Source organism: Myripristis murdjan, chromosome 9 (genome assembly GCF_902150065.1).
Source record: "Myripristis murdjan chromosome 9, fMyrMur1.1, whole genome shotgun sequence".
Taxonomy (NCBI): domain Eukaryota; kingdom Metazoa; phylum Chordata; class Actinopteri; order Holocentriformes; family Holocentridae; genus Myripristis; species Myripristis murdjan.
In genome coordinates, this window is record NC_043988.1 from 37,512,549 (window position 1) to 37,529,535 (window position 16,987).

A 16,987-nucleotide genomic window follows, 5' to 3' on the forward strand; every position below is an offset into this window, starting at 1 on the left:
TGCCGCCTGATGCCGACTGACGGTGCCCCGGTGCCGCGGCATGTGTGGGTCAATACGGTAGTCTAGAAAACTGGGGATTTTTTTTATTTTCTCGTGCGCCCCCAAGTAGATTGCGCCCTGGTCGGTTGCCCACACTGCCCATAGCAAAAACCGTACCTGAGGCGAGAGTGGGGCGAAATCGATGGCGTCTGTACAACAACTGCGTCTCCATGACAACCGAGAGAGAGAGTGTGTGTTGTCGAGAGCTCCAATTTTTGTCAGCAGCTGTTCAAAGTAAGCATATAGATCCATAAAAATGATTTCAGATTTAGCATCCACCGCGGTCATGCATTACAGCCAACATTATGGGGATATGACAGTGAAACGCACTGACAAGATGCTTACGGGTTTGATCATTGTTGTAGATATGCCGTGCATCACAGCACACGGGAACTTTGATGCAGTTTGCATCAACCGAGACGTCTTATGGGCTGCCCTCGTCAGCCTCCAGGACCGGGAGAGCGCTAGCCTACCAAATCGGAACCGGGTCACCAACAGGTAGCAGGGCTCTCAAGTTTTGAGCTGAGTTCAGAGTGAGATTTTGGCGGTGGCGGGTTGAGGAGGAGGCAGATAATTGCGGGGCGGAAAATGGATACGTGAAAAAGAAAAACCCCGACGAGCAGCCGATTCAACATGTGTAATAATAATAATAGTAATAATAGGCGCAAAAGCTACCGCCGACCACGTACGACGGCCGAGATCGCGTGTGTGTCAGGGTCATAATAGCCAAGCAGACCAAACATAGCCTGTACTTTTATATTTGACTGTATTTTCATTATTGAAAACACAGTCAAATATAAAAATGCAGAAAATACAGATTCCTCTACCTGTTCCACTGGTGCTCTTCTCCCCAGTGCAACCTTTTTACGTCACTGCCCCCAGGGTGCATTGCGCAGGTTAAATAATGGCTGCCTCCGTAAGTAAAAATATGTACTAAACAATGTGGATTTTTAAAGCAATGGCCATATTTTATCTGTTTCTAATAACATATTCAAGTATAAGAGAACAATCGTGGTTTATTAAGGCCTACAAGTCATCATAGCCGGGGTTCCTTTTAAGGCTGTAAAACCCCTCACTACACACTTTATACACTTTTCTCAGACAGGCATTAACATTTTCTCACTTTTCTCTCTTGTTTAAACTCTCAAAGTTCAAACCTTCGTAGAAAAATAAGTCCAGTATTATAGAATGAACGCATTCCGTACTGTACAGGAGACACGGCACGGAGGAGATTGATTGACAATGGCCTACAGCCCCTTTAGCTAATCAGGACGCAGAACACAAAAAAAATTGCACTAAAAAAAAATCCGCGAAACTGCGAGGCCGCGAAAGGTGCACCGCGTTATAGCGAGGGACAACTGTAAAGTAATGAATTAAAATTTTCATTTACATTTTCTTTCTGTGATACTGGGTGATGTGAGAGACAACTAACTATATTAACTTAATTATTGTCTTAGGGAAAAGATTTATTTTTATAGCTACTGCAAAAGATTCATTAAATATTAATCACTTTAAAATGTTTATTAAACACTACTTTATTTTGGAGGGCTATACTGTATATACAGATTATGATGATGAAAAATATTTAAAAAGATGGGAAAAGTTTATTGAAGCGGAAGGCTGGTAATGAGATTTGTATAGTAGGGGGTTGGGGACTGATTCATTCTAGTAGAAGGGGAAAAAAAAGAAAGAAAAGAAAAGGAGAACTTTGGAGTATTATAATTTCCTATTTTGACATTTTCATTTGAATCATTAATTTTGTTGTGTAAAGCCAGATGAACTGTGTAAGATGATATTGGGCTGTGTGTGTGTTTGTGTGGGTTTATCTTATGTCCTTTGTTTTGTTGTGTTGTTGTGTATATTTGTTTTTAAATTAAATAAAAAATAAAACACAAGAAATAAAAAAAATAAAAAACTTCTGGACTCACAATACACCGTAATGCTGCAGCCAAGACCACCAAAATAATAATCAGTATCATTTTGTTGAACTCGTTCCTTATCTTCTTTTCAGCATCCAGTCTGGCCCTCTCCTCCTCTTTTCGCCACAGCTCCTTCCTTCTCTTCTGCAGCTCTTGGTCCTTGTAAAACTCCTGCAGCTCAGTCTCCTTCTGGCTGATCTCCTTATCTCTGGTTGTGAGGATGCTCTCCTGTATTTTCCTGATCCTCCTCTCCTTTGGTGGGTACAAGTCTGTATGGTAGTGACCCCGTCCATTCAGGGCCACCAGGGCACGGATCTTTGTCAGAAAGCTGGTCACCTGATCCAAGTCCTCTGGATTCTTGTTGTTGAAGACATGGAAGCCACCGCTACACTTGCGTAGGAAGTTGCGGAGGTTGTCTTCGCTTTCGGAGATGACATCGTTTATCGTTTTGCCCTCCAAGTGATCCCCGTGGGTGAACAGCACGATGGTGTAGTCCCAAACATTTGGGCCGAAATGTTTCTCAATCAGTGTGTTGGTGTCTTGATCCTCCTGGGTCATCCTTCCCAAAGGGACCACAATCACGAAGGCATGTGGTCCTGGTTCCTGGAGTTTGACGCACTTCAGGATCTCTCGAATAATTTCCTCCATCTTCCGGTCGCCCTCAATTTCAAAAAGCCCGGGAGTGTCAATCACAGCAACAGGTTGATCATCAACCATCCCGACCTCCTTTTCGCAGATCTTAGTAACTCTGCTGAGCTTCATGTCTGATTTAAACCCCTTTCGGCCAAGGATGGTATTCCCACTCGAGCTCTTGCCTGCCCCACACTTTCCAAGCAGCATGATCCTCAAGGTCTCTGCCTCTGTAAATTCAATAACAAGGGAGCACTTGACAGTACCGTATCTCTTTTCCAACATGTTACCATTATCAATTTGTACATTGTTTGCTTATTCTCTGTTGAATCCTTCAACATCCTGCTGTGGCTCCAATGATACTGGTAGACTGGACATCATATGATAAAAATAATATATAAACATATTTTTTGCTAGTTACCAAAAATCTCTTCTTCTGCTGGGGAAACATGACAAAAAATCTGCCCTCAAAATCTTCTATTAATCTTTATATTTGATTATGCCTGGATGAATAATTGATCCTGGTTGGCTGGAGCGGTGCTGATGAATTTGAGATTAAACTGGATTATGCCTGGATGACTACTTGATTCTGTTCAACTGGAAAGGTGCTGAGAATTTTGAAATAACCACATAACTACAGTTGTTTTTATCACTCTATGTTAATGCACCACTTTAAACTTTCAAATAAACTGACTGATGTCGTACATGAGCATACATATACGACATATATGCATGTTTTATGTGTTTCGACTATTCTGTATTGTTTTTTGCATTGTTTTTTTTTTCACATGTTCAAAATAAAGCCTTCATTCATTCATTCATTCATTCATTCATTCATATATTTAGGGGGCTGAGCACCAAAAGTGCCAGGAACCCTGTTGTATTTATAAGGTTTACTTTTATTATAGTTTGGTCACTTTGACCTCATTTTTCACCTGATTCTCATATTCAAAAACTCATGAAACTTAATGCACTTGTTTGGTGAGTGTGTTATCAGCAAATCATGGGCCCCCAGGGCAGCGCTACACTAGGGGGCGCTATAGTTCAATGTTGGAACTTAACAAAGATGAGTAGCTCTTGCAGCAGCACCTGATTGTGGAAAATGTATGAAACTTGTTACACATATTGCTTGGGTCATCCTGCACAATTTTGGAAAGAGAACTCATAACAGCTGCCATATTGGATTTTCTGCCATCCTGGATTTTTTCCAAAACCCTGTTTTTTTGTTGTTGTTGTTTTTTTTTTGTTTGTTTGTTTGTTTGTTTGTTTTGTTTTGTTTTGTTTTGTTTTTGTTTTTTTGCACTTATCAGATTTAAACACCGTTTGACAGGGACCTTCTAGGGATGTCCATCTTTCAGAAGTGCAAGGGAATTTCCAATACAATGAAATTTCATCAAATTATGATCAAAATACAAAATTTTGCAAAAATGGCATGTCAGATTTAAAATGCCATTAATTTATGAAATGGCAGTTGACTGAGATGAACTTGATGAAAATATGAAAAAATAAGGTCCCTTAGCTGGTGTGCACAAGCACTTCAACATTGACCCATAGGGGGCACCACAGACACAAAAAACTGTATTTCTCAGAACTGGCTTGACCAGTTCTACTGAAACTTAGTAGATGTGACACTATAAGGCATATACCGCTAAACTCCAAATTTAGTCATAATTACCTCCAGTGAACATGGCTTGTAACATTTTAGATGATAACTCAGATTGTAGGAGCAATTCCAATTTCATTTTAAATCTGACAAACGTTGTTTCATTTATATATCTTGTACAGATCCTGAGATATGACTTGCTGAATAAAAAATATGTGACTTGTCAATCGAGCTTGGCGACAGTTCTATATAAACTCGGTTATCGTCAAGCATGAAACGGTGGAATTTTACTCTAAAGCTGCCATAACTTTGCACGGGAATGTCTTAGCACTTCATCCCACATGTGCTGTACAGAAGAACAGGAGGGAGGGAAATCGGCTTTGATCTCGCGAAGCCACTGCTAAACTAAAAAGCGAAGTTCATTTTAAACTTACGTTCCTCATGTCCTGCGGCCGACATGACGCTTGAGCTTGTGGTGTTTCTGCGGCTCCGTCAGCACACTGTACACACAGGCAGGCCCACACCGGGTTCACTTGCCCTGTACAGTTTACCTGTGTGTTTCCAGCCTGTACAGCAGCCTGTGAGCTTCAGGTTTGAGGCGCTGCCCTGACTCTTTACTGCAGTTATTCCAGATAAAGTGTGCTACCCTGTGGTCTGAAAGGCATGACCTCCCTGCGCTCCTTTCAGCAACTTGTGGCGACCCCCCTCTTTTGTAACCTTATTTCCTTGAGTGTGAAATTGAAAGTAGCTGCGCATGGAAAATGAAATGTGAGAACATGGAAACCACAGGCTGTTTTGATCAAGTATTGCTTGGATCTGATTCTTACAATTTAGCTACTGTCATATGATTAAAAAGAATATGTTAAACAACATGATGCACAGGATAGTAAAGACTTAAAACCAAAAGCTGCATTTGAGTATTTATTACGTTAAAAACAGACATCCAGTAATAAGCCGGGAAAACACACACACACACACACACACACACACACACACACACACCAGCTGACGACTTCAGCAGCTGGTGTGTGTGTGTGTGTGTGTGTGTGTGTGTGTGTGCTGGGCTGTGAAGTGAAGCAGAACTAGACCGGAAACGAGGAGACCGCGCCTTCAAAATAAATCCTCACGTCAGTAGATATGACGTCACCCCTGAGGCTGTTTAGGAACAGAAGAGTCTCAAAGGCAAAAAAAAAAAAGTCTCAAAGGCCGATTGTGGTTCTGCGTACGCGTAGCTTACGTAGCAAATGCGTCCCTTGCAGCACGCCTCCCAAAAATTGTAACGAGACCTCTGATTGGTCCGCTGAACTCCATCATGTCCTGCTTCCCTGCCTGCTGTAGTGCCACATTCCAATAGTTTTCACCTTCACTGCTCTGCACCTTTTGTTTGTATTGACATGCACATTTCAATTCTTTTGCACCTTGTTTTGTACCATTTGTTTGAGAAAATAAAACAAGTACGTTTTGTAAAAACATGACTGTTTATTAACAATGCCACAAATAAGGTTTTTGAAAAGGCTTGTCAGTGCAGTTAACAATATGATAATAATATATAATTAAGTTGCCATTTAATTGAGTTGCCGGGGAACAGACTGACAGGACGCAGAAGCAGGAAAGGCTGATCCATGTTTCACCTGTCAGCCTGTGTGCATTTTCACACCTTGAAAAAGACTGTCTAGTATTATCTGACTGGATATGATAGGGAAGGCTGGGTCATGGAATTGTGGAATGGTGTGAACATTTAAACACAGGGATTCAAGAGCCGTTTAACCATTTATTGAGCACTGGATGACAGGGGGGAGATGGATGGATGGATGATCTGTACAAAATAACAAAGGTTCAATGCATTGCTACACACACTAATTAAATTCAATTTGAAATAAATATGCTTACATTTTAATGCATCCACAATGAAAGGGGAGGCCTGGGCTTTCTTTATCATAACCCTCAGGAGTCTAATCTCAAACAAAGAAATCAGCAATAAATAACAGATACAGTTATATAAACTTAAAACTTGAATTCTTAATCATTATACTCACAGTAATTCACTCTTTTGAGGACAAACAAAGTGTATGTGGCTCCAGTTTGCCCAATTTACCCAGACTCTGTAAATAATATGAACAACAAATAAAATGGAAGTACAAACTCAGACCCTTTAACACAGGAAGAAAACTAGGGTTTAACATCAACTGAAGAACAACAAAATGCACAAACATACTGTGTGGCAGCAAGGCATGGCTCAAACAAAGGGATCCTACCTGCACACACCTCTCCTTAAATTACCTCTCCTGTGTAGCTCCTCCCAGTGCACAGCCAGGTGAAACACCCCTCCCCAAACAGACAACACCAGCTTGAGATTCTTGAACACACCTTAACGTGATTATTTCATTCGGGCTTCATCTGCCCGATTTGTTATTAATCGTTATACCCGGGAAATGATATTATGCATTACGCATTTTGAATACAGATGTGTGATCGAGTCACCGCACTAAAAGGCGAGTCACGTCAGTGAGCGTTTTATTTTGAAGGCCATTACCGGAAACGGTGTGTTGTATTGTGAAGAGCTTGACGCTGTGTCGCGCTGGCTCCGGTCCGCAGAGAGAGAGAGAGAGAGAGAGAGGGAGAGAGAGAGAGAGAGAGAGAGAGAGAGAGAGAGAGAGACTTTCTCAGGAACTTTTTTCAGGTTTGTAAAGTTTTGACTCTGAGTGGAATGTGCCGGTCGGTTGTTTTCTGAGCTCCCCGTTTTTAACGTCAGACAGACAGACAGACAGACAGACAGACGGGCAGGCAGGCAGGCAGACAGACAGACAGACGGGTGGGCAGACAGACAGACAGACAGACGGGCAGGCAGGCAGGCAGACAGACAGACAGACGGGTGGGCAGACAGACAGACAGACAGACAGACGGGCAGGCAGGCAGGCAGACAGACAGACAGACAGGCAGGCAGACGGGTGGGCAGGCAGACAGACGGGTGGGCAGGCAGACAGACAGATAGACAGACGGGCAGGCAGACAGACAGACACCGGGCAGTCCTGTCCCGGTGACCGGTGCAGTTTAGCGCTCAGACTCGGGACAGGGGTCCGGGGCTGGCTCTCTCTCTCCGGATGCTCTCGGTGAAGATGCGGGCGGGGTGGGCGCTGCTCCTCGGGCTGAGCGTCTGCCTGAGCGGCCACACCTGCCGCGGCTTCCCCAACAAGCTGCCCGAGCACAGCGACCCCCCGCCGGACCCGCTGCTGGACTACGACCGGCTGGACGAGGAGTTCGCCGCGCGGAACGGGACGGGCTGCGGGCCGTGCGAGCCCGAGCTGTGCCCCGCGGCCCGGGGCTGCCGGGCCGGCCTGGTGCTGGACGCCTGCGGCTGCTGCAAGGAGTGCGGCAACCTGGAGGGCCAGGCCTGCGACCCGGGGGAACGGAGCGTCTTCTACGGGCTCTGCGGGACCGGGATGCGGTGCATGGCGGACCCCCGTCCCGCAGCAGGAGCGGGGCGCCTGCAGGAGGAGGATGAGGAGGAGGAGGAGGAGGGGGGGGAGGTGTGTGTGTGTGAGGAGCAGCAGCCCGTCTGCGGCAGCGACGCCACCACGTACATGAACATGTGCCAGTTCAGAGAGGCGTCATTCTCCAGACCACAGCTGAAGACCAGGGGCAAGGGGCCCTGCAAGACAGGTACCTGTCTGTCTGCCTGTCTGTCTGTCTGCCTGTCTGTCTGTCTGTCTGCCTGTCTGCCTGTCTGTCTGCCTGTCTGTCTGTCTGTCTGTCTGTCTGCCTGTCTGTCTGCCTGTCTGTCGTCTGTCTCTCTCTCTTTCTCTGTCTGTGTGTCTGATCACCTGTCTGCCTGTCTGTCTTTGTATGTGCGTGTATCTGTGTGTGTGTTTATCTGTGTGTGTGTGTGTGTGTGTGTATCTGTGTGTGTGTGTGTGTGTGTGTGTGTGTGTGTGTGTGTGTGTGTGTGTGTCAGGTCTGTTTTCCTCCTCAAACCAACTCTTTAGTGTTTATTTAACTTTCTCTCCAACACACACACACACACACACACACACACACACAAAAACACACCGTGACTCGGGCTGCTGACTCAGCAGACTCGGGTCAAAACAAAACAAAAGGTTTGATGGAAACGACAGATGTGGAGCAAAATTCCCAGAATGCAGCTGAAGCCTCAGAGCAGAGACGATCACAGGTCCAAACTTCAAACTGAGCGTCTTCACAACGCAGCATCTGTACTCGTTATTATTGGTTATTGATTAGAACCGATCGATCGATCTCAGGTTGACCCTGAACGTGATGTCGTCCACATCGTCGCCTTTTGACATGTTTATGTCTCATGTTCATAATGATAACAGCACCTGGTTCAGCTCTCACACACACACACACACACACACAGGCTCATAAACTGTCCTCTGGTGTGTGACCAGCAGCTGCAGCTTGACCTCTGACCTCTGACCTCAGGAGCAGCAGGTGGGCCAGGAGCCGACCTCTCGACCTGCTGGGTCGACGTCGTGCAGGAGGAAGCAGCAGCTCTGCTCCTGCTCTCTGTGTGTTTCACCGCAGCGTCTGTGGTTTTCAAAGTGGGGTCCAGGGACCTTCGGGGGTCTTTGAGGGTCTTCCAGGGGTCCTCAGCAAATCGAGGACAAGTTTAAATGCGACTTTGGCATCAAAATAATTTAGCAAAAAACTGCAAAAACTGCCAGAAAATGATTATGTCCAGAAAATTTGACGTACAATTAAAACATAAAAATCAGAAGGAATGGTGTAAATGCTTTGGAGCAGCCTCAGGCCCTGAAACACTTTGAGACCGCACACAAACAGAACCCGAGTCCTGAGGGCGAAGGGCAGCCAGGGGCAGAACACGGAGGGGCGTGGAACCCCCTGGACCAGCAGAGAACCGGGACACAGAGCCAGCTGTGTCGGGGTGAAGCTCCACCCCGCAGGGCGGTGCCGGCTTTACCAAACACACGGGCAGAAAATCCCTGTGGTCCAGCATCTCAGCCGGATCAGGTTCCACGCCCACACCTCCGTCCTGCCCGTTCTGTCCTCTGTTCTCTGTCCTCTGTTCTCTGTTCTGTTCTCTGTTCTGTTCTCTGTCCTCTGTTCTCTGTTCTGTTCTGCTCTCTGTTCTGTTCTGTTCTCTGTTCTGTTCTCTGTTCTGTTCTGTTCTGTTCTGTCCTCTGTTCTGTCCTCTGTTCTGTTCTCTGTTCTCTGTTCTGTTCTGTTCTGTCCTCTGTTCTGTTCTCTGTTCTGTTCTCTGTTCTGTTCTGTTCTCTGTTCTGTTCTGTTCTCTGTTCTGTTCTCTGTTCTGTTCTGTCCTCTGTTCTGTCCTCTGTTCTGTTCTCTGTTCTCTGTTCTGTTCTGTTCTGTCCTCTGTTCTGTTCTCTGTTCTGTTCTCTGTTCTGTTCTGTTCTCTGTTCTGTTCTGTTCTCTGTTCTGTTCTCTGTTCTGTTCTCTGTTCTGTTCTGTTCTCTGTTCTGTTCTGTTCTCTGTTCTGTTCTCTGTTCTGTTCTGTTCTCTGTTCTGTTCTCTGTTCTGTTCTGTTCTCTGTTCTGTTCTGTTCTCTGTTCTGTTCTCTGTTCTGTTCTGTTCTGTCCTCTGTTCTGTTCTCTGTTCTGTTCTCTGTTCTGTTCTGTTCTCTGTTCTGTTCTCTGTTCTGTTCTGTTCTCTGTTCTGTTCTCTGTTCTGTTCTGTTCTCTGTTCTGTCCTCTGTTCTGTTCTCTGTTCTGTTCTGTTCTCTGTTCTGTTCTGCTCTCTGTTCTGTTCTGTCCTCTGTTCTGTTCTCTGTTCTGTTCTGCTCTCTGTTCTGTTCTGTTCTCTGTTCTGTTCTCTGTTCTGTTCTGTTCTCTGTTCTGTTCTCTGTTCTGTTCTCTGTTCTGTTCTGTTCTGTTCTCTGTTCTGTTCTCTGTTCTGTCCTCTGTTCTGTTCTGTCCTCTGTTCTGTCCTCTGTTCTGTTCTGTTCTCTGTTCTGTTCTGTTCTCTGTTCTGTTCTCTGTTCTTTTCTGTTCTGTTCTCTGTTCTGTTCTGTTCTGTCCTCTGTTCTGTTCTCTGTTCTGTTCCGTTCTGTTCTCTGTTCTGTCCTCTGTTCTGTTCTCTGTTCTGTTCTGTTCTCTGTTCTGTTCTGTTCTCTGTTCTGTTCTGTTCTCTGTTCTGTTCTGTTCTCTGTTCTGTTCCGTTCTGTTCTCTGTTCTGTCCTCTGTTCTGTTCTCTGTTCTGTTCTGTTCTCTGTTCTGTTCTGTTCTCTGTTCTGTTCTGTTCTCTGTTCTGTTCTGTCCTCTGTTCTGTTCTCTGTTCTGTTCTCTGTTCTGCTCTCTGTTCTCTGTTCTGTTCTCTGTTCTGTTCTGTCCTCTGTTCTGCTCTCTGCTCTCTGTTCTCTGTTCTGCTCTCTGTTCTCTGTTCTGTTCTCTGTTCTGTTCTGTCCTCTGTTCTGCTCTCTGTTCTCTGTTCTGTTCTCTGTTCTGTTCTGTTCTCTGTTCTGCTCTCTGCTCTCTGTTCTCTGTTCTGCTCTCTGTTCTCTGTTCTGTTCTCTGTTCTGTTCTGTTCTCTGTTCTGTTCTGTTCTCTGTTCTGTTCTCTGTTCTGTTCTGTTCTCTGTTCTGTTCTCTGTTCTGTTCTGTTCTCTGTTCTGTTCTCTGTTCTGTTCTGTTCTCTGTTCTGTTCTCTGTTCTGTTCTGTTCAGCCACAAATTTTGGACAACTCTCTTAGATTTAAGTTGTAAATTCATGAGGAAAAACTGAAACACACACACACACACACACACACACACACACACACACACACACACACACACACACACACAGAGCAGACGCAGTGTTGAGTATAAACGTTCCCTGACGGGCCGTCAGTGTGGACGGACAGATAGAACCGAGAGAAAAAGATGCGTTCCCCGCCCTCAGAGTCTCTGCTGCAATGACTTGTTGAAGAGAACAGAGAGAACAGGAGTCACTGTGTTTCTCACACACACTCACACACATTCACACACACACACACACACACACACACACTCACACACACACACACACACACACACACACACACACACAGGCTGGGGACAGGGGCACTCTGTAATTTAGCTGTAATTTCAGAGCTGCTGCCTCAGTTTCTTAGAGAGCCACAGCTTCTCTGCGTTAACCCTTTCAGAGCCGCAGACTTCCTCCCAAACCTCGGAGACGACGAGGAACGACGAGTAAACAAACAACAACAAACAAGGAAATGACCTGAAAATGAGCCACAACCAGGTTTTCTTGTAACATCATTTAAAATATATAATTATGATCATTACAAACACAGTTATTCATTCTATTTCTACGGTTTCTAAATCTTCAGGGGTCAGAATTTAGAAACAGCTGATCGCAGAACAACACGACCGGCCAATCAGAGCCGAGCTGTGACACCACTCAGCTGTTTTAGTCTATAACCTGTGTGTGTGTGTGTGTGTGTGTGTGTGTGCGTGTGTGCGTGTGTGTCAGTTCCCATCATCAAGGTGCGCCCTCAGAGCCAGGTGAACGGGACGGGCAGCAGCCTGGTCTTCCTGTGTGAGGTCTTTGCGTTCCCCATGGCGCTGGTGGAGTGGAGGAAGGAGGGCCAGGACGTCATCCTGCCGGGGGACGACCCGCACATCTCCGTCCAGGTAAGACCACGCCCACATCCCCATGTCCAGGTAAGACCACGCCCACATCCCCATGTCCAGGTAAGACCACGCCCACACCCCCATGTCCAGGTAAGACCACGCCAACACCCCCATCCAGATACAGGCCACGGCCACACCCCTGTCAAGGTACAGGCCACGCCCACACCCCTGTCCAGGCACAGGCCACGCCCACATCTCTGTCCAGGTACAGGCCACGCCCACATCCCCATGTCCAGGTACAGGCCACGCCCACATCCCATGTCCAGGCACAGGCTACGCCCACACCCCTGTCTAGGTACAGGCAACGCCCACACCCCTGTCAAGGTACAGGCCACGCCCACACCCTTGTCAAGGTACAGGCCACGCCCACATCCCCATGTGCAGGTACAGGCCCCGCCCACATCCCCATGTGCAGGTACAGGCCACGCCCACATCTCCATGCCCTCTCTCCCTCTCTCTCCAGTCCAGAGGCGGTCCTCTCAAGTTCGAGCTCTCCAGTTGGCTGCAGATTGAGGGGGCGGGGCCAGAGGACTCGGGAACCTATCGCTGCATCGCTCGTAACAACCTGGGCTCCGTCTCCGCCTCCGCCGTGCTGGGAATCCTGGGAGCAGGTAACTCACCTGCGGCTAGCCGACAGGATCACCTGTCAGTTATTGATTTTAATGAATGATTTGGTGTCAAAAATATTAATTTGATAAAGAAATGAAGGGAGGAAAGAGACTTAAACCTCCCGTCAGATATCAAACCATTCATTTCCTGTCAATGAACTAATTTGATTAATTGACTGTCTGTCTGTCTGCCTGTCTGTCTGCCTGTCTGCCTGTCTGTCTGTCTGCCTGTCTGTCTGTCTGTCAGAGGAGCTGTCTTCCTACCTGGCTGACAGCGTGTCAGAGATGAAGGAGCTCATGGAGCCCAGAGAGTACGACCAGGATTACTACTGAGCCTCATCCTCCCACAGTCCTTTGCTTTCATGATGTCACATCCCGCCCCTCCCTCCTGTTTCCCCGTCACACCTGAGGAGCGGACAGGTGCGGTCACATGACGGACATGAGGACATTTTGATGACGCACCGAGCAGCCGTCGCAGTTTGGCGTCCCGTCGCTGAGGCGGGACAGCAGCTGAGCCCGGGGGAGCAGCAGGGACCCGTCCCGGCACCGCAGGCCGGGCGCTCTGCTCCCCGCTGATCCCGAGGACGATCATTTGGCATCAACGGGACAGGGAGCGCCTTTTTATTTATTCAGCTTTATTTAACCTTTATTTAACCTCTGAGTGGCCTCATATTCACACTGACTGAGGCAGCAGGTCACAAACACAAAACCAACAGAGAGACAGAGGCACACAGCAGCTGATATGATATGATGTGATATGATATGATATGATGTGATATGATATATGATATGATATGATATGACATGATATGATATGACATGATATGATGTGATATGATATGATATGATGTGATGTGATATGATATGATATGATATATGATATGATGTGATGTGATGTGATGTGATGTGATGTGATGTGATATGACATGACATGACATGACATGATATGATATGATATATGACATGATGTGATGTGATGTGATGTGACATGACATGACATGACATGATATGATATGATATGATATATGACATGATGTGATATGATATGATATGATATGATATATGACATGATGTGATGTGATGTGATATGATATGACACGACATGATGTGATATGATATGATATGATATGATATATGACATGATGTGATATGACATGACATGATGTGATGTGATGTGATATGATATGACATGACATGATGTGATATGACATGACATGATGTGATATATTTCTAACAGCAGCAGGAGACTCAGGCCCGGTGATCCAGACAAAAGTAGCCACTCGTCTTCAGCTCTCCATGTTTTTTGCAGATTCTTTTGATCTGAAAATGTTTTAAAGCTCTTAGCGAGCAGATCAGCATGACATCATTATCCTGAATCCAGCCACACATATCACCCAATCACAGTCGTCTCTGTTTAATGTAACATCATCACCGAGCGCGGTGTTGGTACCTGTGTTGGCGGTGTGAGCGGCGCAGAGCGGAGGCAGGCAGGAAGTGGCTCTGCGTCTCAGCTGCAGTATAAAACAGGTTTCTCAAAGCTTCTGGATCACCGTGACAACGAGAGGCTCCTCCTCATGTGGCCGTAACCGTGCCCAGTCAGATATTAAGCTGCAGACAGACACACCCCTGAACACACGACCCCCTCCAGGCTGCCGCCGGGACGGGACAGGACGGGACAGGGACGGGACGGGACGTAGCGTCACGATTCGTCTTGCAGGAAATACAGGAAATATTTTTCCAAACATCTGTGGCAGAAATGAAAAGGAAATGTATTCTGGGAAGCCGGCGCTGACGTTCCAGCTCTGCAAGGCGATGGATCTCATCACCAGCTTATACCGTTACCCTGGCAACCCAGACAGACAGGCTGGTGATGTCTGGACACACAAATCAGGTCACTGGTCACTTGCTGATACGAGAACGACGGCGTATTAGGAACCGTAGAGGAGGGGCTAATATTCCAAGAAACAACTCAGAATTTTCAAGATTAAAATCATAAATTTACGAAATCTTGAAGATTCTGAGATTATTAAGACACAAGATTATGAGAAAAAAGTGAAAACTAGTTGTTCTCCTTCACTGTTTTGCTTCCCTGGCCCTCACCAGGCCGTCCTGCGGGGTCACGGGGTCGGCCTGGAGATCAGGTCTGTGAAGGAAACACACTCACACACCTGAACCTGAACTGAGCCGCTCTGTTTCTGTCCGACATTAAAACCATATTGATGTCAGTGTATTCTTGAAATATTATTACAGTAATCATCATATTTATGTTAATATATCCTGATATTATTCAGAGTAACCCACAAGGCGGCAACACGCCAACTTTATTACAAATAAACGTATCTTAAAATGTTCTGTCTGTCTCTGCTGTCACTTCACTGATGGCTCTTTTCCACGAGCACCTACTCGCCTCGACTCGGTTTGGGTGGTTTTCCATGACAGCTGAGTCCCAGCTCGCCGTGGGTGGAGTCGTCATAGCAACGCGGCGCACCGTCCAGCTCCCTCTGGACTCTTTGGGCCACCAAGCTCAGAAAAGTCTCCACCTCTTCATGTGACCGCGGTGCCGGTTTGCTCGCCATTTTCTTTGCCAACTTCAGTGATGATCAATGCACACGCTCGCTGCTGCCATTTTTTTTTTTTTTTTTTTTTTTTTTTTTAAATGCCGGGTTTGGTTTTCGTGCAGGAGTCGCTGTCATGTGTCGTCGCTCCCCGTCCAATCAGTGGCCTGCACAGCGTTTACGTCACATTTCGGCTCGACTCAGCTCGCCTAGAGCCCCGGCCGAGTGGGTCCTAAAATGGGACCTGCTACCAGGAACCACCACCTGATGGAAAAGCTCTCAAACCGAGCCGAGTCGAGCCGAGTCGGTACAGGTGGAAAAGCCCCATAACTAACCACAGACCGCCTGGGCTCTCACGCTGCCTTCAGGCGTCTTCCTGTGTGTATTTGTGCTGTGGGACGTAACCGCTGCCAAACAATAAAATAACGTTTTCTTCTTCTGATTCACACTTTATAGACGATGGTTTTTAATCAAAGTGGTAAAAGTAAAAACTGCAGTGAACTCGTTCCTCTGCTTTCCCACATTTTGACGCCTCATGTGAAGGCGGCGCCGCCCCCGGACTCTGGAGGCGAAGCTGCAACGTGACGTATTTGTTTTCTTTTGTCTGATGAGCCACGCTGTTTCAGACGGTAAGGGCTTAACCTCCATCGATCCCCATCCCACCTGCGGCGGGGCAGCGGGCGGCTCCACACAGGAAAGCCCTGTCGCCTGTTGTAAAAGCTTCCTCCGCCAGGGAAAATAGTCCCGTACTCCATCAGCCCAATAAAGTCCTCCACATGAGTTTTCCTAAAAGCAGCAGCACTGTTGGCTTTTCAGGACTTTTTCACACTGAAACGCTCCCTCCTCCTCCTCCTCCTCCTCCTCCTCCTCCTCCTCCTCCTCCTCCTCCTCCAGGGAAAATAGTCCCTAAGCGGGGAAACGTTTTGCTTTCCACAGCCAATCATCAGCTGTGTGGTTTCTGGATGTTGAGCAGAACATTATGAGGCGGCTGCCTCAAACACAGACTCCCAGTCTGACTCTGAGCTGTGAAACCTTTATTGATGAACGGTTTGTTGACGTGGAAAATGTGGAGGAGCATTCAGATGATCAACACACAGAGCACAGCTACAGCTAACAGGTTAGCCTTGCTAACAGTCTGTCTGTATAACCATTAGCATGACAGCTGCATTCAGCTAACTAGCTAGTAATGCTCTCATAACCTACCTGCTGCTAGCAGAGCAGCAGTGTGTCTTTGCGTCCACCTGTGGGCGCTGTGATGTCATCAGGACAGGTGACAGGTGTTCACGTCTGGGTTATGAGTCAGAGCAGCTTCGATCGGCTGGTTTCCCTTTAAATCGACGCCCAACAAGGACGGCCATATTTATTTATGTGAGCTGTAGCCATGGTAACGGGCCAGCTTCTGTATTTAACTTCAGGAAAATCGCTGACATGACACGAGTGAGAACCCGCGGCGTCTTGGGTTCCCGGCAGGAGCCGCTGAGGGTTTCCTGCCAGAGCCTCTGATCCGGTCTGGACCCGGTGAGCAGATTTAGGATCTGGTCTCCGAGGGAAACCGCAGGATTTATTTTGAGCCGCGGAGACTCGGCCTCAGGGAAGCCGAGGCGTTTCCTGCAGGCCGATCTGCTCTGAGCACACAGGACACGTCCGCCTGCAGGGGGCGCTGTGCGGCCTGACAGCTCAGGGCTGCAGCTGAAACCTGATGCAGGTAAATATCAGCCGAGCTGAGGCGCCACCTGCAGCCCAGCAGGGACACTGCAGCATAATTTATCCTGGGACAGGTTTTATTCTGGGACAGGACCAGCTCCAGAACCTGGGAGGTCACCTGTGGATTTTGATACTGGGGAAAAAAAAAAAAATTTAATTAAATTTTATTATATTTTTTGTAAATCAGAAAAAACACAGAGAACAAAACAAACCGTGACCCCAAAACCAAAACAATGTTTTTTTTTTTTGTATTGATGTTGACAAAACTCCATAATCAACTGAAAGCTGTTTGATGGTTTGTATTTTTTATACTTATACTTT

At 46.7% G+C, this 16,987-nt stretch overlaps 2 protein-coding genes and 1 long non-coding RNA gene across 3 annotated transcripts; 1 reads left to right on the forward strand and 2 right to left on the reverse strand.

Annotated features, from left to right (window-relative positions):
• Positions 1-463: 463 nt before the first annotated feature.
• LOC115365030 (GTPase IMAP family member 7-like) lies at positions 464-4,848 on the reverse strand. The gene is made up of 3 exons (XM_030059742.1): positions 4,626-4,848; positions 1,968-2,818; positions 464-508 (listed from the first exon to the last, which is right to left on the reverse strand). Exons 1-3 carry the CDS (start codon positions 4,648-4,650, stop codon positions 464-466), a joined length of 921 nt encoding a protein of 306 aa, XP_029915602.1. The 5' UTR covers positions 4,651-4,848.
• Positions 4,849-5,951: 1,103 nt separating this feature from the next.
• LOC115364901 (uncharacterized) lies at positions 5,952-6,427 on the reverse strand. The gene is made up of 4 exons (XR_003928733.1): positions 6,407-6,427; positions 6,228-6,293; positions 6,082-6,143; positions 5,952-6,007 (listed from the first exon to the last, which is right to left on the reverse strand). It is a non-coding gene; the product is annotated as an uncharacterized LOC115364901 (long non-coding RNA).
• Positions 6,428-7,307: 880 nt separating this feature from the next.
• On the forward strand, positions 7,308-12,798 carry kazald3 (Kazal-type serine peptidase inhibitor domain 3). The gene is made up of 4 exons (XM_030059743.1): positions 7,308-7,851; positions 11,639-11,799; positions 12,263-12,410; positions 12,655-12,798. The coding sequence occupies exons 1-4, from the start codon at positions 7,308-7,310 to the stop codon at positions 12,738-12,740; spliced, it is 939 nt and encodes a 312-aa protein (XP_029915603.1). The 3' UTR covers positions 12,741-12,798.
• Positions 12,799-16,987: the final 4,189 nt, after the last annotated feature.